The sequence below is a fragment of the Camelus ferus genome, chromosome 15, assembly GCF_009834535.1.
Source record: "Camelus ferus isolate YT-003-E chromosome 15, BCGSAC_Cfer_1.0, whole genome shotgun sequence".
Lineage (NCBI taxonomy): Eukaryota > Metazoa > Chordata > Mammalia > Artiodactyla > Camelidae > Camelus > Camelus ferus.
In genome coordinates, this window is record NC_045710.1 from 39,635,778 (window position 1) to 39,651,098 (window position 15,321).

General features: G+C 37.9%; 1 protein-coding gene across 1 annotated transcript in view; it reads left to right on the plus strand.

Annotated features, from left to right (window-relative positions):
* EML6 (EMAP like 6) overlaps nt 1-15,321 on the plus strand; it is a 215,429-nt gene that overhangs the window by 137,452 nt on the left and 62,656 nt on the right. The window contains 5 exon segments of the mRNA XM_032497555.1: nt 7,541-7,641; nt 8,926-9,128; nt 11,492-11,603; nt 11,871-11,998; nt 15,104-15,245. Of these exon segments, the coding sequence (XP_032353446.1) occupies nt 7,541-7,641; nt 8,926-9,128; nt 11,492-11,603; nt 11,871-11,998; nt 15,104-15,245 (686 nt within the window).

A 15,321-nucleotide genomic window follows, 5' to 3' on the forward strand; every position in this document is an offset into this window, starting at 1 on the left:
GCGTGTGCCCTGCGGCACTCTCAGAAGCCACCCTTCAGTTGTGAATATGTTTAAGTGAACCTACTTTTTTATCAACTCAGAAATTAGCGAAGTTCAGAATTGGCCCATAGAGATGTTATTACAAGATCTCTCTCTATGAGATTTGATTCAATCTATTTGTGCAGTTGTTTTGGCTCTTTGCTAATTTTCCTGAATGATTTCAGTCACCTCCATTGCAGATGAATTTTTTAGTCTTTTTCTTCCTTTTAATATACAAGTAATATATTTTAGTTTAATATACAAGTAACCCATTTAATAACCAAGACCAATCTCTTATGGACAGTGGTGAAATGGCCTGATATTACTGTCAATCAGGGCAGAACAATAGGATAATTAATCAGGCACCTCTGTGTCCCTTTATTTGGATTTCCACCCTACTATGAACATGGCTCTGGGGGACAGTGACTGATAATTATTGACACACTTCATCTCAGAGGTTTGAACAGTAGGGATCGTAGGCAAAAGATACAGTATCAAGGTGCATAACAAGAACACTTCCAATGTTAATGTAAGGTAGTTGTGCTACTAGAAAGCTTAGGGACAAAGTATAGGCCCTCATAGAGCAGGTGCACAGACCCTCAGAGTATGCATTTCTGTTTTGGTTCTGCTGCTGTATCTATTTTAGGTCCTAACCTTACATACATTTAGTGAATAAGATCAAGTCTCCTGCATTCCAAATTGGCACTGTCTTTTCCCACTCTCCTTTTTAAATATGTGTATCTCTTTTTAAAAATAACATTTATTAATTTTTTTCTGTTTTTAAAATAATACATGATTATAAAAAAGTTAGAAAACACAGAAAAGCACCAAGAAGAAAAGGAAATGATTCATAATTCCACTCCCCAGACATAGCCATTAACATTTTAGCATATGTTCTTTAGTATATATTCAGCTAGTTTTTTAATCCATTTTTAGTCATATATGGGGTGTTACACATAGTGCTCTGTGACTTGCTCTTTTTTTTTCCCCACTCACCAATATATCATCCCACTTTCTCATTAATGTTACCTGGCTTATTCTGTATTACTCCATAGTGTAATCCATTTAAAATCTTACTTGGAGTGGGGTAGAAGTCAAACATTCATTCAGCCTTTCTGTTGTGGGCTACCTTCACACACACAAAAAGAAGACCAGATCACACGCACGGGACTGGGCCTCCGTGCAAACACAAGTGTTTGGAATAGAAGATTAAGAAGCCAGCTCACCTGGTGTGCAGCTGTCCTTGGCTTCTAGAAGGGGTGCTTCCTTCCCTCTTCTGCTGTGCTTGCTGAGAGAGTTTAAAATGTGGCCCTGCATGGTGACTTACCTGTGACCCAGGCATGAGGACCTGTCCTGTGTTGGGGCAGCAGGACAGACTTCTGCATTCTTACTCCTTCAGTTTAGGACCTGACACTCTTTTAATTTTGTTTTTCTTACACAGACATGAGCACACAGATGCAGTTGTAGGCAACTTTCCTATAAATTTAACAAGTGTCTAAAGGAAAGATTAGCAGATAGTCAGTGCATGTTCTTTATGTGTTGACATTAAGCATTTATGTGCCATCATTAGTGTAGAATTTTAGCTGTAACAGAAACAACATCGCTGTTTTTATGACACCAAGAAATTAGATGAAAACTAGAATGTGCTCTTAAAAAAGACTTTTCCAGCTGCCTTTAACTGTTTGACCTTGTATAGACACGAGCAAACAAAACAGTGCTCTTGACTATGTAGGAAATGTAATTTGTGATATGTTCTCAATTTTCATTTTGGTTTTCTCTAGCATCGTGTCTCTAAAGTTCATATTAATTATTTAGGAGCTGTGGGAATTTTCCTCCAATCACGAAATCCTTGGATAGTTAATGTCTTTCATGGCTATCTGGTTTCTTCTTTGTGTTAAGCACATTTTCTTTTCTCTTTCATTCATACCTTTTTCTGTCTGACCTAATTATTCCTTATACATCCAGTGATGTATCTTGGCCCTGGTGTCCATGTTCACTTTTGACTTTCAAAGAAACAAAGGGAGAAAGTTCAAAAATCAATTCCTCTTCCTTTGCCTGCCTTTCACTGTAGGGCTCATACAATGGGTATGGCGATGTTCTGTTCTTTCTTTTAACTGTTTATTATGAAAATTTTAAAAGTTACACAAAAGTGGAGGAAATAGCATAGTAAACTCCCTTGTACCCATCACCCAGCTGCAACATCCCACACATGGTACAAAGCTTCCTTCCTTCTCATTTTTGTCTTTTACTTTCTTTTCCGCTTTAAGATTTTAAAGATAATTCAAAGCATTGTGTCATTTGACCTGTATATACTTCATTAGGCATTTCTAACTGCAAAGACTTGTTTTTAAAAACCACCATTCCATTATCACAACTAACTAGGGCAACAGTAATTTCTTTCTTTCATTTATTACCCAATTTATAATCAAACATTCCTGACTGTTTCAAAGATGAGAGTTGGTTTGTTCAAATCTGCATCAAAACAAGGCCCACATTTTGTATTTGACTGTCATCTCTCTTAAGCCTCCTTTATTTTATAGCAGTCCCCTCCCCCCTTATTCGTACCATAGATGCATTTGAGGAACTGGGTCATTTGACCCATAGAATATGTCACATTCTTAACTTGACAGTCTTCACGAGAGCATAGCAAACATTTCCCTGCATTTCCTATAAATGGTAGTTAGACCCATAGGCTTGATTCACATTCAGTTCTTTCCTTGACACTAGTTTCATAGATAAATAAATCATATACCATATAATTCACCCATTTAAAGTGTACAGTTCAATTACTTTGTAGTATATACAGATGTCAAATTGTAATACTGTACACTTGAAATGTATAAACATAAATGAATATAGTGTACAGTTCAGTGTTTTTTTAGCGTATTCACAGGGTTGTGCAGTCATTACCACTATCTAATTTCAGAACACTTTGACCACCCCAAAAAAGAAACCCCATATTCATTAAGCTCTAATCTGCTTTCAGTCTTTCTGGATTTTTATATTCTAGACACTGTATAAATGGAATCATACAAAATGAGGTCCTTTGTGACTGGCTTCTTTCATGTAGCATAATGTTTGAAGGTTCATGTATGTCATAACATGTGTCAAGGCCTCATTCCTGTTTATTGCTGAGTAACATTTTATGGTGTGGATCCGACCATGTTTTATTTATTGATTCATCAGTTGATGGATAGTTGGGTTGTTTCCTCCTTTGGGCTCTTACAAATAATGGTGCTACGAACATTCGTGTACAAGGTTTTAAATAGATACAGATTTAACTTCTCTTGGGTATATACCCAGGAGTGGAATTGCTGGATCATATAGCAATTTTCTATTTAACATTTTAAGGCATTGCCAAAATATATTTCAAAGTGGCTGTACTATTTTACATTCTCACCAGCAATGAGTGAATGTTCCAGTTTCTCCACATACTACATACTTGCTGACACTTACTATAGTCTGTCATTTTGTTATATCCATCCTAGTAGGTATGAAGTGATACCTTATTAAAGTTTTGTTTTTCATTTCCTTAATGGCTAATGATACGGAGCATCTTTTCAGGTGCTTACTGGCCATTTGTGTATCTTTGCAGAAATATCTATTCAGATACTTTGCCCATTTTTAATAGGATTATTTGTCTTTTTATTATTGAATTGTAAGAGTTTTTAAAAATATATCCTGGATATAAGTCCCTTATCAGATATATTATTTGCAGATATTTTCTCTTAAGTTTAGTTTTTTAGGCAAGAGTACCTGATACGTACTTCACGTTGGACTATGTCAGAAACATAATCGGTGGCATACCGGGGGTGGGGGCCGCGGGAGTAGTACTTGCCAGGTGCCAGCAATAGGGCTTGTATTATCTGTAGAAGTTTTTTAGTGGAGTAATAAAACCAACTAAAAGCCAGTCTGCTTCTTGTTATTCCCATGAGCCAGCAGTTCTAAACAGTGTTAAGGATTGAATTCCTCTTTCTCAGGGCAGATCACTCTTCCAGTGCACTCCCACGGTGCAACATTGCCCAAAATGGTTCTCCTACTCTTCATAATACTCAGCTCCTTTGTGGGTTCTAGAGGTATCAGCCTAATCGTTCCATTATAAAGCCTCCCAACAATGTACTGTCTAATGGTCGTGGCATCCATTTACAAACTATGGGCTAAACTGATTATTTAATTAGGGGTTGAAAATGATAATTTTCTAATTCTATCATTCATTTTTCATATTAGCTAGAATTCTTCTATAAATAAGAATTTTCCCTCATGAACCATCTTGCTTCTCTGAAATACTGTTCACACAGGAAGTAGTCCTTTACATGTTAAGGTTATTTGTCTGTTGTCTGTAACTTGCAGATGTTTCCCCCAGTTTGTCATTTGTCTTTTGAGTTTGCTATGATGTTTTTCATTATGCAAAGGTTTTTGTTTATATGTGGTCAAATTTATCAGTCTTTACTACTTTAAGATTTTGAGACATAGTTAGGAAAGTATTCCCCATTCTCAAGTTAAAAGGAAATCACTCGTAATTTCTTCTAATCTGCTATGGGTTATCTTTACATTTAGGTCTCTAAAACATTGGGGAATTTATCCCAATATTTATTGTGAGGAGCAGATCCTATTTTATCCTTTTTCCAAATGGCTATCAAGGTGTTCCAAGCACCAGTTTTCTTTTCCCTTTTATATAGAATTTATTCTATAGGACAGCTTTAGTTTCACAGCAAAATTGAGCAGAAAGTACATGGTTCCCATATACCCACTATCCCAGCCTCCTTCAAATCCCCACCTGGCACCAGCGTGGTACATTTGTTATAATAGATGAAGCTACATTGAAACATCATTATTACCCAAAGCCCACAATTTCTATTAGGGTTTACTCTTGATGGTGTACATTCTGTGAGTTTTGATAAGTATATAATGACATGTATCTACCATTATGGCTTCGTACAGAATGATTTCACTGCCCGAAAAATCTGTGCTCTGGCTGTTCACCCCTTCCTCCCCTCTAACCTGTAAACCACTCATCTTTTTACTATCTCCATAGTTTTACCTTTTCCAGAATGTCATTTAGTTGAAATTATATAGTATGCAGCCTTTTTGAACTGGCTTCTTTTCACTTAGTAATATCCATTTAAAGGTCCTCCCTGTCTCTTCATGGCTTGATAGCTCATTGCTTCACCTACTGAAGAACATCTTGGTTGCTTCCAAGTTTTGGCAGTTATGATTAAAGCTGCTGTAAGCATCCATGTGTAGGTTTTTTGTGTGGTCATAAGTTTTCAGCTTCTTTGGATAAATACCAAAGAACATAATTGCTGAATCTTATGGTAAGAGTATGTTTAGTTTTGTAAGAAACTGTCAAACTGTCTTCCAAAGTAGCTGTACCATTTTGTGTTCCCACCAGCAATAAATAAGAATTCCTGTTGCTCCACATCCTTGCCAGCATTTGGTAACATACACCATTTATTTTAAGTGTTCATTTTTCCCCATTGATTTGAGACCTGTCTTTATTATGTACTACATTTTAATATTCATTTGGGTCTCTTCCTAGATTTTCTATTTTGCCACTGGTTTGTCAGTCAATTTGTGCACCAATACCATACTGTTTTAATTATGAAGTCCTTATAAATTGTTTAGTATCTAGGAGAGCTACCCTTTTCACTTTGCTTTTCTTTTTCAGAGTTTTCCGGGCCATTGCTGCTGGTATATTCTCCCATAAGAACTTTAAAGTCAGAGTTTAAACTCCAGGTTAAAGAACAAACAAATAGACATTAAACTGCTTTTTTAATTGGAATCAATTTGAATTTATAAACAAAGTTAGGGAGAATTGACATCTTTATGAGTGAGTTTTCCAACCAAAGAGCATGGAATGTGTTTTCATTTTTTTATGTCTACTTTTCCACCTTACAGATGTAGAGTGTTTTTTTTGTTGTGCTCATTCATATGTAGTGCACATTTCTTGCTAAATTTGTGCCTTGATATTTTTGTTGTTGTTTATACATAGAGTCCTTTCTTCAAAAATGTTTTTCAACTGGTTATTGTATTTATTAAGACTATTGATTCTACATTTAATTTAATATACTACAACTTTACTAATTTATCTTGTTTGTAGTTGTTTTTACATTATTTTCCTTTGAAATTTTTAGACATATAATTACTCCTTTTGCAAATAGAAGGTTTTACCTCTTCCCTTCCTGTTCCTGTGCCTTTAATTTTTTTAGACTTTGTCTAATTGCATTAGGTAATAATGTTTAATGCAATGTTAAATGGTAGTGGTAATAGTCTTGTTCCTAACTTTATTGGGAATAACATTAAGTAAGAGTCTGACTTTTGAATCCACACACACACACAAATACACAAAAAATGAATAAGCTACTGTTCCAGCACATTCTTCTTTTTAAAAAGGAGAGCCAGTTTGTATATAGTTGATCTTGAATGAATCTAGGTTTCTCAGTGAGAGTCAAGAACTGCAGGGAAATATGAATATCTAACAGGTGACTTTAAAGCATCCATTAATTCCTACTTTACTAAGTGTTAGTTCAGTACTTTTTTGATGACAAATAACTTTTTTTTTGTCTAATGCCTGTGAAAATGACAACATAATTTTTCTCATATATGATGAATTGTACTGATTCCTTAATAATGAACCCCCTTTGCTTTGGTCATAATGTACGTGCTATTGGATTCTCTTTGCTAGTATTTTATTTCAGATTTTTGTACCTGTATTTATAAGGGAGATTAGTCAGTCATGTTCTTTTTATTAATTGCTTTTCTTTCACGTAATGAAAGTTATGTCCTAATATACCATCAAGTAGTCCATTAAGACCAGTAAATACTTAGATTCTAATTACTTTGGTGATTACTTTATACTCTAAAATGGAAATATTCCCTGCACTGTGGAATGGCAGGTCTGTAGCTCCAGACCTCCAATCAGTTGTCATCCTTACATTTGTCCTTGTGTCTGTTGAGTTATAAAGTTACATTTCTGAATGCACAGCATCCTAAGAGCCTTCAGTAAATCAGTAGACGACATCCTTTTCTCTCTCCATGGATGTGAACTAGGGTCTTCAATTTCTTGTGAATACATTTCTAGCTGAAACTTTGTTTAACGTGAAGTTATGCCTTCCATGGAAAGAAGATTACATTTGGAGCTTCTCATTAATGCTTTTGCAGTGTATCTTTCCTCTTATACAGGACCTCTCTATCCCAAGAATTACAATTCTATGGTGGTGGTATTAATTTTATCTCATGGAGACATTCTGATTCATTTAAAGTATTTCATTAATTTGTTTAAAGCATAATTAGGTAGACTTTGGTAGCAATGTTAGGGTAAGAAGAAAGGGCTCAAACATGCAAGGAAAAGCCAAAGCTCATTATTTTAATGTGGACCCCACGTGTATTTTAAATCATCTTCTAATTTACTTGTCCTGTTAGATGTACCGAATAAAAGTTAGACCAAATGCATGCTTTTAATTAAACTCCCTAGCAGTGCTTTCATCAAAACTAGAATTTTTTTCCTATTTGTCTCTTGTAGAGGACATAAAGATAAGATATTTGTGGTAAAGTGTAACCCACACCACGTTGACAAACTGGTTACAGTTGGGATCAAGCACATCAAATTCTGGCAACAAGCAGGTACTGTTGTTTTGTTTATCATTTATGTGGTTGAAAGTTTTACTCCAGCTGGAAAAAAACAAAAGAAAACCCTCAACCACCACTACTTAGCCCATCTCTGCAATGTAAAATTGTGCGTAAAAGCTGTTCTCTCCCAAATATGCCTAAGCCGTGAAACTGAGAACACTCTATATGATGCTATGCATATTCATCAGTACTTAGAAAGCTTTGGGATATGTTCTGCTCTGAAAATAATTATTTTTATATTTAGTCATTGGTTCTGAAAGCAGTGATTATATTGGACTACTGAGCAGGAAATAATCACTTTGGTTGGGTGAATAAAATTTTCATTATTTTGTGGTTCTTTTATTAATTTATCACTGAATTTAGCACATGAATGAAACCCTGACCCTATACACAGGAAGCGGTCAAAATAAATGTGGATATGATGTTGATAATAAGGATGCGTAAATAAGCATGACAAAACACGGAAGGGGGTCTTACTCTTCTCACTAATGGGCCAGACCTATTGTTGGGATTGTTTCTTGTTCTTAGTATCAGCTTTGGTACCAAGCCCAGCCTTACACAAGAAAAAACATAAAGAAGCTACTGTTCCAGTGCTTTCTGGTTTAAAAGAAAAGGTAATGGCCCCCTCTGTGTCTGGAAAGCCAGGCTGCATACAGTTCTCTGGAATGAGTCTGGGCTTCCCAGTGCCAGTCAGGAAGGGCAGGAAAAGGTGAACATCTGAGGACAAATATGATTCACTTCTCCTACACAGTGATTCATTTTTCTCACCCCAAAGTTACTGTGATAAAAATCGAGGCAAAACATACATAAAACATGTTTACAGTTTACTTCACAGCCACTGCTGGTTCCATTCTCTTTGGTCAGCCTTCATGACGGCTTGCCTGGATCTCCCAGACACTTAGTCGCTCCTCCCTCTGGCCTGCACAGAACTTGCACTGAGTCTTGGTTAGACGCAGGTCTCCTTGGACTGAGATGCGTATCAAGCTCTCTCTCCAACCAGACCCCAAGTTCCTAGAAGAGAGGAACTCTTTTCATCTTTAGACTCCAGCATTGACCACTGTGCCCACCACAAAGCGGGGATTCAGCAAGCACTGAATTCATGCGTGAAGAAGACCTTTTATAATGTTTTTGTTTATGATATTTTCGCACCATTTCTGTACATCTTTATGTGTACAGATAATGCAGACACACTGGGTTTTCATTGAAGATGGTCATTCTAAATGCCCATAGAAGGTGTCAGTTTTTCAAAAAGTGATAAATACTCTTGGTCTGTTCCAGGAGGGGGCTTCACCTCTAAAAGAGGAATTTTTGGAAGTGTTGGAAAATTGGAAACAATGATGTGTGTTTCTTACGGGCGAATGGAAGATCTAGTGTTCTCAGGAGCAGCTACTGGAGATATTTTTATCTGGAAAGATATTCTACTACTCAAGACAGTGAAAGCTCATGACGGGCCCGTGTTTGCCATGTATGCATTGGACAAGGTATGGTCTGTTTTCCTCATTAGCTTTCAAAATTATAAGTTAGGGTTAAGAAAGTCACACCAAGAGGATGTCAGTATGTGAAAACAGTACTCTCTGAATTAGGGCATAGTTGTCATAAACGGAGAGGAGCACAAATGGTCTTAAAACTTCTCTTTCATTTTTAATTGTTCTTTATGCGCAATTTCGCTTTACTTTTTTCACACTCGTTCTTCCTCACTCACTCCTAAGAACCTCTTAAGAAGTGTCGGGGTAAATGTAGACGCACAGTCGGAAAAGAGTCCTGAGAAAGATTTCAACACCGTCATTCTCCTTGGCGGAGTGGAGACCTGGAAGTGCCCAGGGGTTAGATTACTGTCCTCCCGTCAGTTTGACCTAAAGTTAGGTTGATAACCAGATTGTTCCTGTGTAGACAGGCTCAGGTTTAACAAGCGTGTTAGAGTGAAGTCTTATAACTGGGTGTATTTGTCAGGATTCTCCAGAGAAACAGAACCAGTAGGATGTAGATACAAAGGTATAGATGTACCTTTACATATGCAGAGAGGAGATTTATTATAAGGAATTGGCTCATGCAGTTACGGAGGCTGAGAAGTCCCACAATGTGTCATCTGCAAGCTGGAGACCCAGGAAAGCCAATGGGTTAACTCAGTCCAAGTTCAAAGGCCTGAGAACCGGGGGAGCCAATGGTATGAATCCCAGTCTACGGGTGGGAAAAGATGAGATGAGATGCCCCGCTCAATCAGTGAGAGAGGAATAAAGGAGGTGAATGTTCTCCCTCTACCTCTTGTTCTACGAAGGCTCTCAAAGGTTTGAATGATGTGCACCCACATTGGGGAGGGCTGATGACTGAGTCCACCAATTCAAATACTGATCTCATCCAGAAGCACCCTCAACAGACACATACAGGAATAATATTTAATCTGAGCTCCCAGTGGCTAGTCAGTTGACACATAAAATTAACCATCACACCAGCTTATTTCTTCTCAAGGTTGTCTTTGTCCTGACCTGTCCAGCTACACGCTTGCCTTGCAGTATTGTTTTTTAAAATAAAGATGGTACTTCCCTTCAGTGCTGTTAAAACACTTTCTTCAACCAATTTGCCAGGAAATACCAGTTTTTAATTCACTGCTAGCTTGCTGATGGTACCAGTTTACACATGCTCTCTGACCTCCAAACAGTTTAAACCATACAACACACCTAACTAAGCCTCATCTTGCATACCTGTTCCCAGGTAAATATGCTCATCCCACTATGGAAGTAGGTTCTTGTTAGATGGGCAACTACAATGGTTGTTTTGATGGTTAAACTGTTTTTCTCTAGGAAATTTGTTTTGGGTTCAACTACGAATTTTAGAAAAGATTAAAACAGAAGGAAAATTTTTGTAGGCCCAGAAGTTAATGTGATATAAATTTGTTTAAACTCTTATTGCTTGTTAACTTAAGCTGAAAAATTGTGGGAAAAGATAAGGATAGCACATTACAATATACTGCATTTACATTTAATTTGGAGAGTGGGTGTCGTTAGGGTCAAAATCTATAATAAGGATAAATAAGGATATTTAATGTAATGAATTACAAAATATTATTTCCTTGTGAACTTCATTGAAATGAAGTAAATTAAAGTTTCTGAGAAAACAATAAATTACTCAGTATTTTTCTTTTAAAAAAAAAAGAAGACTTCTAAGAACAGTTGGTGTGTATAAGTTGCCAGAAAGGAAAACTAATAAAGCCAAGAAATCATAAGCTTAGAACAAGAATAAAGATCACTGTTTAGTAAAAAAAAATATATATATATATATCCAATATGTTAAGCTTTTTACTTTTCAGGTTTTGTGAAAATTGATCTGAATTTTAATGATTGTCTAAATTATGTCTATTGATCAAAAGAACAGAGTAGCTTTGTTGTATGAAATACTTAAGTTACTCTTAATAGTAAATAATGACGTTTTTCCTTCAGTAAATATTTTAAAATATTTAACAATCATTTTGGATTGTGGTGACGCTTCTAGCTCACGCAGCAGAAGTGTATGAGATACCAGAAACTCTGCCAGGCTTTGAGGCTGGTCCTGTTTTGTTGGAACCCACTTTCTAGTCAGGGGACTGGGCCATCCAGTGGTGCCAGAGTCCAACCAGTGGTCTGAAGACAGTGCAGTGGGCACAATGAGGAGGTGCTTCATCCTGCCAGAGAAACAGGGGAGAGATGCTTCTAGAAATCATATTACTATTATCATCAGACTTTCCAGTCTCCTGTAGTTAGGAAGAAAACACAGACGAAGCTTCTTTACTCAAGGGGGAGTCCTTTCGAAGCTGAGTGGGTAACATGTCATTTTGATGTGTATATAATTCTTCTGACGTGTGCCTTCACAGGGCTTTGTAACAGGTGGAAAGGATGGAATCGTGGAGCTCTGGGATGATATGTTTGAAAGATGCTTGAAGACTTACGCCATTAAGAGAGCAGCATTGTCAACTAGCTCAAAAGGTGCCACTCCTGAGTATGCAGTAGAGATCTTTCTGTTCATAGAGATGGAAAAGATAGTACTAAAGTTCTTGGAAAACCATTACCAAATCAGTTCTCTTTTTTTCTTCCGCATTCAGAGCTCTTGATCCCTGATAGAAATGTCAAGGATGGTGGCCCAATACCTAGTACTTTGAAACTATGAAAATAGAATTGATATAATTATTATAATGTTTTTTGTTCTATTAAATACAATATTAACAATATTAAATAGAACATTTCGCCCCTCAGGCTTGCTTTTGGAAGATAACCCTTCTATTCGTGCCATCACTTTGGGACATGGACATATCCTGGTGGGAACAAAAAATGGAGAGATCCTGGAAATTGACAAAAGTGGCCCAATGACACTGCTTGTTCAGGTACTGTGTTTGTACATATTCCAAACTGTAATTCACATCAAAGCTGGAATGCGGGGTGAGGCAACAGGGAGCAGTAAGAGTGTAAAATATAAGGAGGCACTCACTCTCAAGGTTGGGTCAGTGCTGTATTAATTACTTATTGCTATATAACAAGTTGCCACAAACTTGCCAACTTAAAATAACATTTATTATCCTATGGTTTCTGTGGGTTGGAGCTGAACACAGTTTAGCTGGGTCCTCTATTCAAGGTTTTGTAAGGCTGCAAGAAAAGCCAGGACTGTGGTCTCATCTGAGGGTCAGCTGAGGGAGGATCTGCCTCCACGGTCACTCAGGTTGTTGGCAGAGTTCAGTTTCTTGTGCGTGCAGGACTGAGGGCTTCCGTTTCTTGTTGGCTGTTGGCCAGAGGCCACCCTCAGCTCTCAAAGGCTGCCCATAGTTCCTTGTAACATGGGGTCTCCAGCGTTGACTGCTTGCTTCCTCAAAGCAAGCAAGGGAAAGAGAAAAACAGGTACTAAAGTGCCTTTAAATGACTTTAACATAATCATATTATCACATTCGTGTAATCATGAATATCTGTCCCCTTTGCCATATTTTATTGGTTGGTAATAAGTCACAGGCTATAACACACTCAGAGGGAGGTGATTACACAAGAGTGTGAAAACCAGGAGGATCATGAGGGTCACCTGTCCAGCACAGCCTGCTCTCTGGCCATCAGATATCCCTGTCCCTACCACATGAAAAATACATTCACCTCTCCCAAAGTCCCCAAGAACCTCACTCCACTACATTACCTGCTCAAAGTCCATGATCTCATCGTCCAAATTAGGTCTAGGTGTGCATGAGGCTCCTTAGATGTATTTCCTCTCAGTCTGTCAAAATCTGTCAAACTTAACAAAAATTATTTGTTCTGCATACACCGAATACCTAGTGTCTCCTTAGATTTTGTGCATCATTCTAGTCTCAGCCTTGACTCACATAAACACATAACATGCTCCTTCACTTCCTGTCCCCTCAAATATTGTATTCCTGTAATACCACATTAAAATGAATGTCAGCTGAATTCTCAAAGATGAAAGAAGGGATCAAATCTCACCCAAGAGGGTGGGAGTATGTGGAGGTGGGTAGGTAGTCCTGCCCAATTTGGTGATGGATAGGCCTTAGTTACAGATGGAAGAGACCCAGGTGGGCTGAGGGTGTGTAGAAGGTGGAGTGAAAAGAATATACACTGGTTATCTCAGCTTCAGGACCTTTCGTGTGTCCAGCAGAGGAGTTTTGCCTCCTCCCTGACCTGATTGACACCTGCAGGCTTGCTGCATCAGAGCTGAACCCTCAGAATCCCACTGTGAGGGGTCTTCTGATTTACTTCACCCTGAGAACAGTTCTGCACACACATCATAGATCAGAGTCCTTTGAGGTTTTAAGAATGCATGGGCCCAAGCCCCACCCTGGATATCCTGAATGAAAATGCATTTTTTAAAAAAAAATTCTGTGTTAAAAACAAACCTCAGAAGCTCTGGAGCTGGTGGCGCCAGGCAGCCAGGATTGAGAACTGGGCTGAGGTGCGTCCTTGAAGTGTGACTTCTTTGTTCTCCAGCTGTTCTTGCCTTTGTTGTTTCCTTTCAACCTAATTTCTTTTTCTTTCCGGCCATGACTTTTTATTTAATTTTATCAGAAATTAAGTGTTTCTTTCTTTTTAATCTCCAAATATTTGAGACTTTAAATTGTTTACATACATGCTAGGTTGCATAAAAGTACTTAATCATATTCGATTAAGGAAATACAATTTTTAAATTAATATGTAAGGCAGTGGATTGAAAGGGTCTCAGAACCTTACGTCCCTGTCCTCGGTGTACAAAAGGACTTGGTCTGTAAAAGAGCTTCAAACAGATCCAGTTTGGGGGAAACCAGGGAGGGCTGACACCTGATCCATACTCTGACTGTGACCTTGGGGGTGGGAAGCTTCTCAAGGGAAGAAAACTAGAAAACGGGGGATGTATGGTGCTTCAAATCTAATATAGTCAAAAACAGTATCTACACCCTTTGGCCCTTCTCAGATATTTGAATGTCAACTGTATTGGGAACTTCATATCTTCTGCCAAATTACTGTTTTGCTTAAACAGCTTCCCAGTTAAACCGGAATCATCCAATTTCTCTTTGGAGAGCCACCTGTTCCCCAAAGCATTCCAACTACAAACACCTTTCAGATGCCTGTGTATGGTCTTCCTTTTTGCTTTACTAAGCAAAGTCTTTTTATAATTAACCGCTAAAAGCAGAAATTCAGTAAACAATCTGGTCTGTTTTATTATTCCATTTCTGGTCTATTCGTCACTACTTTATTGACTGATAAGTTAGAAGAATCAGATTCATTTTCTCCCTAATTGCTCATTTGTTAAATACTGTTTCATCTCAGTTGTTACTCTAAGCCAGTTAGGTAGCTGTGTTTGTGATAAGACATCGGTATGTGGAATTGGTCCAATGCCTGTCAAGCCCCTTTCAGTTTTCTGTTTACTAGAATACAATAATTTGTGAATAAATGCTGACTCTGAGCTGTAACCAGGGTGCTTGAAAATTTAGCTCTATTCCTGCTCTGCCCAATGCTGTGCATTCAAAGAACTAAAATGGAATTAGCAAGAATATTGCTGCCCATTTCCTCTGACAGATAGCTGGTACCTACATCTTTTAGAATATGGTCTTATTGAAGGAAGTGGTTTGTGTCGTTGTGATCAAGCTGTTTTATGAGAAGATACGTATGTACTGTGTTTATTCAAGTCAAACAACAGGATAAAATGAGGACAGTTCCTTATTCACTCAGACGTTTCTAAATGAAAAGATGTTTGGTGTCATATAAACAGAACTTCAGAGTGATGTGAGCCCATCCTTCATTTTCCAGATGAACGCTTTAGCATCATGTAGGCCCAACTTTAGATCAAGTTCAAATGAAAATTTATTCTGTGCAGTCATTTTGGCTCAAGGCAGCTTAAACTGTGTTTACTCATATTTGAACCTGTTTGGGATACTCTCAGGCTGAATATGCAGCACAAGGCTGCGGGAGGGCTGGCTGTAAGCATGGACTGATTCTGTGTTGTCCCATTTCCTCTCCCACAGGGACACATGGAAGGAGAGGTGTGGGGGCTGGCGGCTCACCCTCTCCTGCCCATCTGTGCAACAGTGAGTGATGATAAAACACTGCGGATCTGGGAATTATCCTCCCAACACCGTATGCTGGCAGTACGGAAACTCAAAAAAGGTACGTGACATCACCTTACATACCTGTGAAAGCGCTTACAACAGAAAGTACTGAACTCATTCATTCATTCATTCAT